The sequence below is a fragment of the Thamnophis sirtalis genome, unplaced genomic scaffold, assembly GCF_051295495.1.
Source record: "Thamnophis sirtalis isolate CommonGarterSnake01/CBP01778 unplaced genomic scaffold, rThaSir2_p1.2 scaffold_1, whole genome shotgun sequence".
Lineage (NCBI taxonomy): Eukaryota > Metazoa > Chordata > Lepidosauria > Squamata > Natricidae > Thamnophis > Thamnophis sirtalis.
In genome coordinates this window covers 69,929,341-69,941,660 of record NW_028261381.1, presented here as the reverse complement: position 1 = coordinate 69,941,660, position 12,320 = coordinate 69,929,341, and the positions used below count along the sequence as shown (strand labels likewise).

At 41.8% G+C, this 12,320-nt stretch overlaps 2 protein-coding genes across 2 annotated transcripts in view; both read left to right on the top strand.

Moving 5' to 3' along the window:
- Positions 1 to 2,018: 2,018 nt before the first annotated feature.
- Positions 2,019 to 9,457, top strand: LOC148049539 (ryncolin-3-like). Its single transcript, XM_087715591.1, has 8 exons — positions 2,019 to 2,179; positions 3,933 to 4,070; positions 4,607 to 4,669; positions 4,933 to 4,968; positions 7,197 to 7,330; positions 7,764 to 7,893; positions 8,237 to 8,371; positions 9,107 to 9,457. The coding sequence occupies exons 1-8, from the start codon at positions 2,065 to 2,067 to the stop codon at positions 9,352 to 9,354; spliced, it is 999 nt and encodes a 332-aa protein (XP_087571717.1). The 5' UTR covers positions 2,019 to 2,064; the 3' UTR covers positions 9,355 to 9,457.
- Positions 9,458 to 12,123: 2,666 nt separating this feature from the next.
- LOC148049538 (ryncolin-3-like) overlaps positions 12,124 to 12,320 on the top strand; it is a 13,243-nt gene continuing 13,046 nt past the window's right edge. Inside the window, exon 1 of the mRNA XM_087715622.1 lies at positions 12,124 to 12,279. Coding sequence (XP_087571748.1) covers positions 12,168 to 12,279 — 112 coding nt within the window. The 5' untranslated portion in view covers positions 12,124 to 12,167. The remainder of the gene's footprint in view (positions 12,280 to 12,320) is intronic.

Sequence of the window (12,320 nt, the reverse complement as noted above, 5' to 3'; positions counted from 1 at the left end):
GCAGCGGCGGCTCCAGCCGAGGGTGAGCGTGGTAAGCCCCCTCGGACGAAAAGGAGGCCGCGCCAGAGAATGTGCTCAAGTTGGCGTAGACCGGAGGCTCCACGGCGGTGGCTGCTGCTGCTGCTGCTGAGCCAGGCTGGCCATGTGGTTGTGCAGGTCCTCCCAGGCTTTCCCCAGCCGATTCGAAAAGCGCAATGGGTGGCCAAACGGATGCCATGGTAGCTGAGTGAGTAGATGTGAGGTAGCAGTGGAGCGGAGAGGAAAGGAAAAAAAGAAATTTTTTCCCCAGCGTTCACGTACCGGCGGAGTGATCGCGGCTTGTGCAGCTGACTAATGTTCTTTCCTCGCTCGTTGTCCTAGGCTCTGTGGGAATCGCAAAATCCCATCCTCGTCGCCAGTTTTGTGTGGTGAGGGCGGATGGAAGACGCAGGAGCCAGGAATCAAGGCCAAGATGTTTATTGAATACAGAGAAGAGATGACAGCGATTCAAAACCACGGAAATCGCGCCAGGGTATTTATACTAGCAATTGTAACTGTTAGAGCTGTCAGAACCAATCAGGGGCCGAGTACTGTTCAGCAACTGCTGACGCAGTACCTCGGCCAATCAGGGGAGGTAGCTGGCTAGCAACAGGCTATGCTGCGTCCCAGCCAATCAGGGCGCAGCATAGGGTGTTGCTGGCCCTTTGAGAATATCCTGGATATTCAACAGATAGGTCTTTGGGAAGGACTCAACAGTCAGATAAAATGGCAAATCCAATCGAAATATCTGACTGCATAATAATATCACATGACATGATGCAGAATGCAGAAACAGTTTAAGCCAGGGGGCTGCCTAATTCCTTTCTAGCTTATCAGAGGGACAATATAGGGATGTGAATAACAAACCATTGTTTATAAAACATTCAGCACATTTCAGTCTATCCCAAAGGCAGATCAAAATGTCAACTTGGCAACCATGATAGCACAATGAAAGCTCCACCCTTTTTAAAGCATGCAATGATGTTTGCAAAGCAAATTTATTCATTCAGTCTGTCATTAAAGTTTGTTTTGTCTACCCAACTCTGACTGACCCTTTAAAAGTTAAAAAAGGGGGGGTTCATTTCTAGTGTTTCCCCACCCCACCCCACCCCATATGTCCCTGGTCCCAGGTACAAATTTGCACATAGGTTGTTATTAAAGTGAGAAGGAAAATACAGATAGTCCTCATCTTACAATCACAATCAAGCCCAAAGTTTCTGCTGCTAAGTAGGACATTTGTTAAGTGAGTTTTGCCTTGCTTGTCAAATTTGCTAAGTGAATCCCTGTAACACCGTTATTTAGTGAATCCGGCTTCCCCATTGACTTTGCTTGTCAAAAAGTCGCCAAAGGTGATCACATGACTCCAGGACACTACAAACATCATAAATGTGAGTCAGTTGCCAAGTGTCTGAATTTTGATCCCATGACTGTGGGAAATGCTGTAACCATCATAAGTGTGAAAAATGGTCATAAGCCACATTTTTCAGTGCTGTTGTAACTTCAAACAGTCACTAAATGAATTGTTGTAAGTTGAGGACTACCTGTAGTCCCTTTAAGGATACAACACTGGAGGCACAAAAAGAATTTGTCTTAACTAAATAAGGACAAACTGTTTAGTTTGTCTTAACTAAACAAAAAAAACCCAACACTGCAAAGACAGAAAAAGGTAAATAAAAGATGCCAATAACAACTCAAATCACAGGAATCAACAGGACCACATTGCTTCAGGAAGCAGCTTCTAGGGATGCTTTAATTAAAGCTGTTGGATACAATGTGGCTACAATGCACATATTGTTCAATATAAGGAAAGGTTGGGTAATATGATGAACACTGCATAATTCAAGAATGCATTTTTCTTTAAATAACTCTGCTGAGGTTGGACAAACAGACATTGCAAAACAGATATGGGCCTATTTATCCTTACTAAGCAAATGTGAGCACTTCCCTATTTCTCTGTTAATATGGTCATTAAAAGACCTCCATATATATATATATGAGGCAAGATACAACATACCTCTCGCTCAGAGAGAAAGCTGGCAAGGCAAAATGAAGCCTTGGGCTGGTTTCCACCTGATTTTCCTGGTTGCTAGTTCGGTGGAGGGTGACGTCTCAAATCGTGGCACTGCAGGATCCCAGGACACTGAAGCCACTTGCTGTGCACGTGAGTTCCAGATGTCTGAACTTTCAGCTTGGTCTTAACCTCTGTGGGGTCCCTACGTGCAGGAGCAGAATGTTAGTACTTAGTTTCCCAATAAAGCCAATTCGTAAAAAAAAAAAAAAAAGGAATACTTGCCTCATGTTCTTTCGACTGTCCACAACTACTGTGAGCATGAGGACCCACATTGTGGAGACAATATGGTGGCTCTGTAAATCATTTAGAGGGTTCTGTAAAGCACTACAAAGTAGCATATAAGTATAAGTGCTACGGCTACCTAGGCACTGCAGACTAGCAGTTTTGCAGGTAAAGAGATGGCTTAGGAAATAGATGAGGGAGGAATTCTGGCTGCAGGGACGTTCTGCCTTAAAATTGAGCATTTTCTGAGGGTACTGGTGGCATTTAAAGATTGGAGAAGGTTGATGAGTTGTGATGCTCTTAAAGGGAATGGAGCTCCTTTTAAAGCAGCAGCATCTTCAGAATAGTTTTTAATGATTGATAAGTTACTTTTTAATAAATAAAAACAGAGTATTGATCTTGAGCTATTGGGTCATTTTCTGATGACATTTTGTATATGTACAACATGTATTAGCTGGGTTAATATACTATAACACATGATTAAGATTTTTGCTTAAGTATTTGCTTAACCACTTTTATGTATGTACTTGTATAGGTAAACATGAGAACAAGAAAATTTAATCCTATATCTTCTAGATGCAGACAGGGCCTCCTAAAAACTGCTTTTTTTGTGGAAGCCTCTGGTTTCACACTGTAGATAGGGTGAAGGTGAGAACTGGTTTGGTGTAGCAGTTAAATAGTTAGACTAGAAATGGGGGGGGCAGCTCGTACCATGAGCTCTAGTTCCGCTTCAGAAACAAAGTCATCTGACAGTCACTCTCTCTCTCTCACCTCTAAGAAGAAGGTAAGGACAACTTCTGATAAAGATTGCCAAGAAAGCTTCAAAAATTTACCCAGCAGTTGAGTTTGCAGGAGTCCAGACTCATTTAAAAGGAAAAGAAAGGGGGGGGGGAGAGAAAAAGAAAAAAGGAAAGGAAGTCAGGAAGTAGGAAAAAGGGGGAGTCAAAAAAAATTGAGGCATTCATTTTTAAAAAGTATGCACTATTGCATTAGAGTAAGGGTGTCAAACTCAAAGCCCTGGGGGGCAGATCAGGCCCACAGGGTGTTTAGATCAGACTCATGGGGCCATCCTGGAAATAGCGAATGACCAGCCCGCAGTGCCTCTGCCAGTGAAAACGCAGCCCTCCTGAGATCTGTTTTTGCTGGCAGACAGTTGCGGGATACCCTCCTAGCCAAAAATGGAGCTCGAGAGCCCATTTTCTCTGGCAGAGTGCTCGGGCCACTGCCGCCCCAACACGAGTGGTGTCAAGTTGGCCACACCCACCATGGTCGTGCCCACCCCATCTCCCGAGGTCAAACACAACCTTGATGCAGCCCTCAATGAAATGGAGTTTGACACCCCTGCATTAGAGAAAAGTCCTTGGGGACCAGCCCCCTAATTTTATTCTCGCATTCTTCAATAGCCTAGGAGCAGAAAAAATGTTTATATGTGGAAAATATGGAAGAAATTTTGTCTCTCCCTTACATCCTAATCACCTTGCTTTCTGCTCCACTGTGATTTTCTAGCACCTCACTCGTGCTATTTTGGTTTAATGTGAACCTATTGCTCCATAAGGATTCCATACTGCTTCTTTTCTATTTTTCATGTTGTGTCCTTTTTATGCTCTTTCTCCTATGCCAGAGCTGGAGGGCTTAACACAATGCGGAAGGGAAAAGATTATTCTCCAAGGTCAGGCTGGGATACCTGGAATTCCAGGTGTGCCAGGAACAAACGGATCACCAGGGCTAAAGGGTGACCAAGGTCCTCAGGGGCCCCCAGGTGAGTAAAAGCCCATTAATGATATCATTCCAACAGTGTCACTAGCAGAGAGACAGAAGCAATTCTCTTTCTCCCAAATGCTAGATAGGATATGAAAGTTGCATGTTCTTTCAGTCAGTAAAAGGATTCTTAAGATCAATGTCTTAGCAAAGTAGTCAGGAGATGCTTCTTTGGTTCTCTGGTATTGTGGGAACTTTTTAAAGACAGGTGGATTAGGTCGTTTTGCCGTATGAGTTGTTCTTATGCACATGAGCCTTCTTCCTTTCAAAAGAATCAACAATGCTATCAAGGATTTGTTGGTCACTAACCTACAAATCAAACATAATTTCATACAAATCAAGACTCCTATGAGCCCTGAGCTAAAATTTGAAACCATCATCAAAATCCAAACAACTTTCCTCTTTGATTGTTTGCCACTCTGGAAGCTGTAATATTCTCATCAGTATAATGTATGGCTTCAAAAGTCTGTTGAAGATGTATTTTGATGCTCCTAAGCTGGTCCTTCTCCTCCTCCTCTTCTTCTTTCTCTTCTTCAGGTGAAAGAGGATCTGCTGGGATAACTGGAAAAGCTGGACCGAAAGGAGACAAAGGAGACAAAGGTAATACTACTGATTGAGATCAAAGATTGTGCAAGAGCTGGATCAAAGGGGAAGCACTGGCCCACCTCTATGTCACCGAACACACTTTATTTCATGGTCTCCTTGGTTGAACTGTTTGTAACATAGAACGAAATCATAATAGCAATCCATCACTATGAAGAATGGACAATACACTGGCATACCGGAGGTTATTCTTATCTATGGGTCTTATGAACCTTTCTCTTTGCCCACTGCACAATAAATTAGTTTTTCTTTTCTTACAGGAGAGGCCTGCAGATTAGACAATTGTCCACCGAAAGGTATGCCTCTTCTTCCTCTTTCTCAAAAGCTTCCTAATTGGGTTGCTTCAGTCTTTCACTTAGATGGTAGTTGGATGATTTTGGGAGCTGAAGGCCAAGAAACCTGGAATCATCAAATGCAGAAGGCTTTCTTTGCTAGTCTGAGCCCTGCTGGGCTTTTATAACTAAGCTAAGATCCCTATAAACCTGCCAGTCAACTTCCTTTGACCTAGCACATTCCTATCTGGGCCAACTACAATTTCCATCATCCACAGCAGCCTATCTATCTTAATATCCATTAAGATAGATAGGCTGCTGTGTACTGTACTGTACAATGTACAGTATTATCAGTCACTTAACTGACTGAATAATTCAAGTTGGATAGGATATTTCTTTTAGCTCCACTCTATTACACTTCTAAGCAAGGTTGATAGTCTCAATACTCTAACCAAGTTTTTACTTCCAGAACTAACCCTAACCCTAACCCTAACGCTATCTTAATGGATAGAGTATACAGTATTGTCAGTCATTTAACGGACTGAATAATTCAAGTTGGAAAAGCATATTTCTTTTAGCTGCATCCTTCTAAACAGCGTTCATATTGTCAATACACTCACCAAGTTGTTATTTCCAGAACTTTGTTACAGAAAGCGTTGGCAGTCAGTCAGGTATAAAAGCAGTACAAGATATTAACGTAAGCAAGTGGAATTAGTATAAGCAGATGATAAGAGCTGATGAATCTTTCTTCCTATTTGATTATTTCCTACCAAAATACCTGCAATTAAAATTAAAAGAACTTACTAAGCAACCTGATAAGCTATATTATATATAATATATTATAAATATTATGTATCTTTACAGAACGTCAGTAAATATTTAAAGTCCTGAGACTTTCCATTCAACGTGGGAATCTGTCATTTCTTAATCTTAGAATGAGAGACTTCTCATTGTCTGGGAAAAAATAAAAACATTTTAGTGAATATGCACCATATAAAAGATAGTAAGATATAAGAAGAAATTCAAAAGATACTGTTGAAAATACTTCAGAAGAGATTACATCCTCATATATAAAGAGGAATGGCAATTGAAGTGACACAATTCAGAATGCATAGGGCAACATGAGATAAGATATGTAACAATAGGATGGTGGAAACATCAGAAGAATATTTCTAAAAGTTCTACTAAAACTACTTCAAAGCTTTTGTTAGGTGGCAGCTGTGGCCATGAGCATCTTTGCATAGGTATATGTCCTTTCCTTCAGCAGGAGTCTCTGCAGGTGATCACTTATGCCCTGATCACTTTATGATTGAACAGTAGTTCAATAGTAGTTTGAACTACTGTTCAAATAGTTAAAGCACTCTACATAGACCTCCCCTTGAAGACTACCTCGAAACTACAGTTCTTTCAAAATAGATGGTACAAGCAGTGATGGGCCCGTCTCATTGTGCCTATGTGATCACAGCTATGAGAGTGGCATTGGCTGCTAGCGGCTTCAAAATGCTTTAAAACTTTGTATGGCATAGAACCTGGTTAATTGAGGGCCAGCTTTTCTCCCATTGTGCAGCTCACCTCCTAGTTTCTGGCAGAATGGATCCTTCCTATTACATATTGTCCTCACACAGGATCTAGGAAGTATGAATTCTTTGTGACCATGACCTTCAGTGGACAAAATCTGGCTGGCTGGGCAACAAATCATAACAATAACACTTCTAGAAAATTGCTTACAAAGCGATGAAAGACCAGATAATAACTTGGTAAACATTTTGAAGTGAAAATAATATTTTTAAAGTGTAGCAGCCCTGAAATATATGAAGAATCTCTTTCTAGAAAATATATGTCCTCAAGTTTTAAATTTTACTCAGATGCATATGCTTACTGGATGAAGAGAAAGAGGAATGACGGACTTTGTAGAAGTCAAATTAAGAATGGGTTTTGGATAGTACAAACTCATTAACCACAGGCTGAGCATCATTATGATACTTGTTGTTTGCATGTATCAACATTTGCAAGTGAGACTCCGACTCCCGTCATCCTCAGTCAGCAAGCCCAACAGTTCCAAAGATGTCTACTATGATTCCTTCCTCCCTAGAATTATATAATCGTTTTTTATAAGGGATCTCCATGAGTTCCTGCAATTGAGACTACAGTGATTTCACACTTCAGAGTAGTCCACAAAAGTCAACGTCAGTCCCGGACATGTATTTTGCTTGAACTGACCCACTCAATTCTTCTCCCTATTCTTTCCCTAGAGACTGAAGCCAGAAACTGCAAGGACCTCCTAGAACGTGGGGAGACCCTGACTGGCTGGTATACAATCTACCCAACCAAGGGAAACCCAATGCTGGTTTTCTGTGACATGGAGACTGATGGAGGAGGCTGGTTGGTAAGTGGCAGCCCAAGGAGTAGGAGTAGGAAGCGATGTCTGAATGCATCAGAAGAACAAAAAAAACCATGTTACTATAATTACTCTTTTAAACAAGTAGGTGCCATGCTATCCACTTTGTTATAAAATAATAGTGACTTTTCAGGAGCCCATCAGTCTTCTCTCATCTGAAGAGATGAGTGGCGGACAAGTTACAGGCCCAAAGCTAAATGAGACTCCCAAGTGTCCTCTTGGGAATTGAGCCAAGACAATAGAAGGCACAAACATGGTCTCAAGGAGTTGCTCCCTCATTATGACTTACAAGAGGAGCCATAGTTCTTTTGCAAAAGAAGACTGAAAGGCACCCCCCCCCACTTCAGAAATGGCCTAAGATTAAGGAAAGCAGCTTCTCCATCAAGCAGATGCTGAGGTATCGCTCCCTTTCCCTCCACAGCAATTACAGAGGCGGCAAGATGGGTCTGTGGATTTCTACCGTGACTGGGAATCATACAAGAAAGGATTTGGAAATCAAGGATCAGAATTCTGGCTGGGCAATGATAAGATCCATCTTCTCACCAGTTCTGGTAAGCCCAAAGTCTACTCTTCTGGTTGGTACTCAATTTGATAGACATTGTCCTTTTCTACAGATAATGCTTATCTTTATCAGAATTAATACTAGCAGATCGGTACCCATCCTCAGTGCCATAGCCAATTGTATGTACATAGAAAATTAATAAAAGATTGACTTTGTAAAGGTAAAGGAAACTTCAGAGGATCACCAGAGGTTTTGGATGGACACATGGATCATAATCCCACCATGATCATGTCCATGGGGAATGAAAGGCTACACAATGATTAGCAGGCTTCCTTTCAATGACTTCTGCACCTTAAGTAACTCTCTAATAGTATCTTTCTTTTGTTGTGCAGGTACACATCAGTTGAGGATTGACCTGGAAGATTTCAATGGTTCCAGAACCTTTGCAATATATTCCAGTTTCAGAATTGCAAATGAAAGTGAAAATTACAAATTAATATTGGGTTCTTATTTGGATGGCAACATGGGTGAGTAATACAGAAAATGCATCTGCATTCGAGTACCTTTTTACAGTGAATAGAACAAACATAAATAGTTACTTCAAATAATGAGATGGACAGAAAATAAATTTATTCATAGAAAAATTGGAGAAGATAACAAAATACAAAGCCCTCAAGGAGAAATAGAACATCTGTGGTAAAAAAAAAGGTAATACCAATAGTAATAAGTGCTTTGGTACCTATTCATGTACCACCACTTGAACACCATTGGCATTGACAAAATCACCACTAGACAATTGTAAAAGCACATTTATTAGAAACAATTTACATGTTGCAACAATATTGTATTACAAACAAACATCAATCTCTGCCTATAATAGGTCCTTGGGAAGGACTCAACCGGTGGATAAAAATGCCAAATCCAATCTAAATATCTGACTGCATAATAATATCACATGACCCGATGCAGAATGCAGAAAAAGTTTAAGCCAGGGGGTTAATTCCTTTCTAGTTTATCAAAGGGACAGTATGGTGGTGTGAATATGAAGAGGCAGCCCTTCAATTGGTCCAGAGAGCAAAATGCAATCCCAGACTCAGGGGATCTAGGAAATTATGCATATAAACCAGATCCTCTATCATTTATATTTGATCCCTTTCTAATTCTTAGTGGTGTAGGAACATTTTTCATTGGTGAAATACCCTGCAGGTTTGCAATCCTGGAAGACATGAACTTAGTGCTTGCCTGTGATTTCCTACTTTTAGGTGATTCTTTCTCAGGACAAAAGGACCATCCATTCTCTACCAAAGACAGAGACAATGATATCTATGATGGAAATTGTGCTGAAAGTTTCAGAGGAGCCTGGTGGTATACTAAATGCCACACTTCCAACCTGAATGGCCTGTATCACAAAGGAGAACATACCTCTTACGCTGATGGCATCAACTGGTATTCTGGGAAGGGGCACCATTATTCCTACAAGTATGCAGATATGAAAATTAGACCACAATAAATGAAACCACAGTTTGAGAGATTTTTCAATATGACCCAAAATGATTATTCTTCTCTATTCTCTTCTGGAAAAAAAATTAAATGCAGCAATTCGTTAAAACTGCTCCTTTGTGTCACTGTTGTCTCTTGTAGTGATCCCTTTTTTATGTACATGGGGATTGGGTTCAAACCATTTTCCTTCTTCATTTTCCAATTTTTTGGAAGCAGAAATAGAACATCTGTGGCAAAAGAAAACAAAGGTAGTACCAATAGGAATTAGTGCTTTGGTACCAGAGATGGATTGCTCCCAGGTTGCCCTGGTTTGGTAGTGGTGATTCAGCCTGAGTCGTAGAATCGGCAGTGACCCAGACTCCAAACCAATCCCCCAGTCTCTTCTGCTATTGCGGCATGTTTCTGCACATGAACAGATTAGATTACAGTCAACTGTGCATATGTGAGCAACGCACAGTGGGTGCAGGAGCGAGTGAAGCCCGCATGAAGCAAAGCGGTACCAACCGGTACAGGGACCCTCCCCTGTTTGGTGCCTATTCATGTACCACCACTTGAACACCATTGGCATCAGTGGTGGGTTCTGGATTCCATTCTAACTGGTACGGTTGGAATGGCCCCGGAGTTACCCACATGCACGTGAGCGGTGCATGGGCACACGCGCATGGTGCATGCATGCGTTCTAGTATTAACTGATGCGTCCGCAAGCCTCCATGATGCTCCAGCTTCTCTGCACACAATATGCGCCATGCATGTCCGCGTAAGCACCAAAAGCATAAAGCACCAGTAAGGAGCACGGGCGGGAGGGTGGGCCCCTCTGGAGCACCATACCGGAACGGTATCCTGTGTTCCAGGCAGGATCCGGTATGCCTGTACTGGAGCGTACCACCTGCAACCCACCACTGATTGGCATTGACACAATCGCCACCATCCAATTGTAAAGGAACAGCTTACATGTTGCAACCAGGGACATGCAGTCAGGGGAGGCAGGGGAGGCAGAGCGTCACCACTGTCACCATGAAAAGAAAAAAAAATGTAAAAGGAAAAAGGCAAGAGCTGAGGTCAGGCTGGGCTAGTTGCTGCCAGAGTCACAGTGGGTGACTCTACTTAGTGCTTAACTGTTTAAAAAAGCCTCTAAAAAGTGCCCTCTACAGGTGGCGGCAGGAGAATGACGTGTCTCATCTAGTCTGGCATTTTATGATCACTCAAGCAGAGTTAAGCAAGGGTTAAAAGCCGAAAAATTCCTGACGTAGATGAGGCACGTCGTTCTCCTGCCTCTTCCTCTGTAGAGGATGTTTTTTAGAGGCTTTTTTAAACAGTTAAGCACTAAGCAGAGTCATCCATGGTGACTCTGGCAGCAACTAGCTCATCTTGGCCTCAGCTCTTGCCGTTTTCCTTTTAAATTTTCTTTACTTTTCATGATGGCAGGCAAGAGCAGAGTTGAAATCCTCTCTGAAACAGCTGGAAAAGGTATGCATGGGTTGGAGGGAGGGGGAGGGATTCAAACTTCATCCTCCTGGTACAACTTTGTGTGTCTGCTTGTTTGAGAGAGGGGGAGGGAGCATATTGAGACAGTTGTTTAGTTTATGCACTATGTAACACTCTAATACTATGCCTTTGGGTCTTCTGAAATTTTAATTATCCAATCATAAGCAAAAACAAAGTTTTCAGTAGAATGAATTTCCACTTCTTCTTACACCTGCCAGCCAAAATGCTGCTAGTGGTATTGCTAACATAGGCTGAGGAGGAAAACCTAAATTTTCTGAATCCTGGTGCAACTTTGTGTCTGTGAATGTGTGTGTTTGAGAGAGAGGGAAGGGAGGGAAGGAGAGAGGGAGGAAGGAGGGGAAGGGAGAAGAAAAAGAAAGAAGGAAACTTATTTAGCAAAGGAGAAAAACAAATGCTGTTGCTTTAAATCGGAACTGAGCATGGCTGGCTATGGAATTCTGAGAGTTGAAGTCCACAAGTCTAAAAAAATTGCTGCCTCACCATCCATAAACCTCACCGCATATCACTGGTTGCAACAATATTGTAACATAATCAAACATCAATCTCTGCCTATGATAGGTCCTTGGGAAGGACTCAACAGGCAGATAAAAATGCCAAATCCAATCTAAATATCTGACTGCATAATAAGATCACATGACCTGATGCAGAATGCAGAAACAGTTTAAGCCAGGGGGCTGCCTTATTCCTTCCTAGCTTATCAGAGGACAATAGGACAGGGACAGTAGACACGCTGGTGCACTTATGCATGCCCCCTTACAGACCTCTTAGGAAAGGGGCAAGATCCACACTAGACAGTTTAAGGTTAAAGTTATGGGGGTTTGAGGATGTAACAACAGAGTCGGGTAGTGAATTCCAGGCATTAACCACTCTGTTGCTGAAGTATGCTTCAGAACCAGCCCAAGAGCAAATATCTTACCCTTAAAACAACAGTATCAGTTGCTTATGAATGTGGACACTTCTCCAACCAGAAAAAATGCAAGGATTTATAGGATTAGTGATTAAACCAATATGTGTTTGTTTTGTTTTGGTTTTTTTCTGATACAATGTTGCTACAATGCACATATTAGTCAATATAAGGAAAGCTTGGGTAATATGGTAAACATTGCATAATTCAAGAGTACCCTGTTTCCTTAGTGAACACTGCTGAGGTTGCACAAACAGACATTACAAAACAGATATGGGCCTATTTATCTTTACCCAGAAAATGTAAATACTTCCTGATTTCTCTGTTAATGCAATCATCAAAAGACCACCATATATATATAAGAGGCAAGATACCACACACCTCTCACTCAGAGAGAAAGCTGGCAAGGCAAAATGAAGCCTTGGGCTGGTTTCCACCTGATTTTCCTGGTTGCTATTTCGGTGGAGGGTGACATCTCAAATTATGGCACTGGAGGATCCCAGGACACTGAAGCCACTTGCTGTGCATGGGAGTTCAAGCTGTCTGAACTTTCAGCTTGGTCTTAA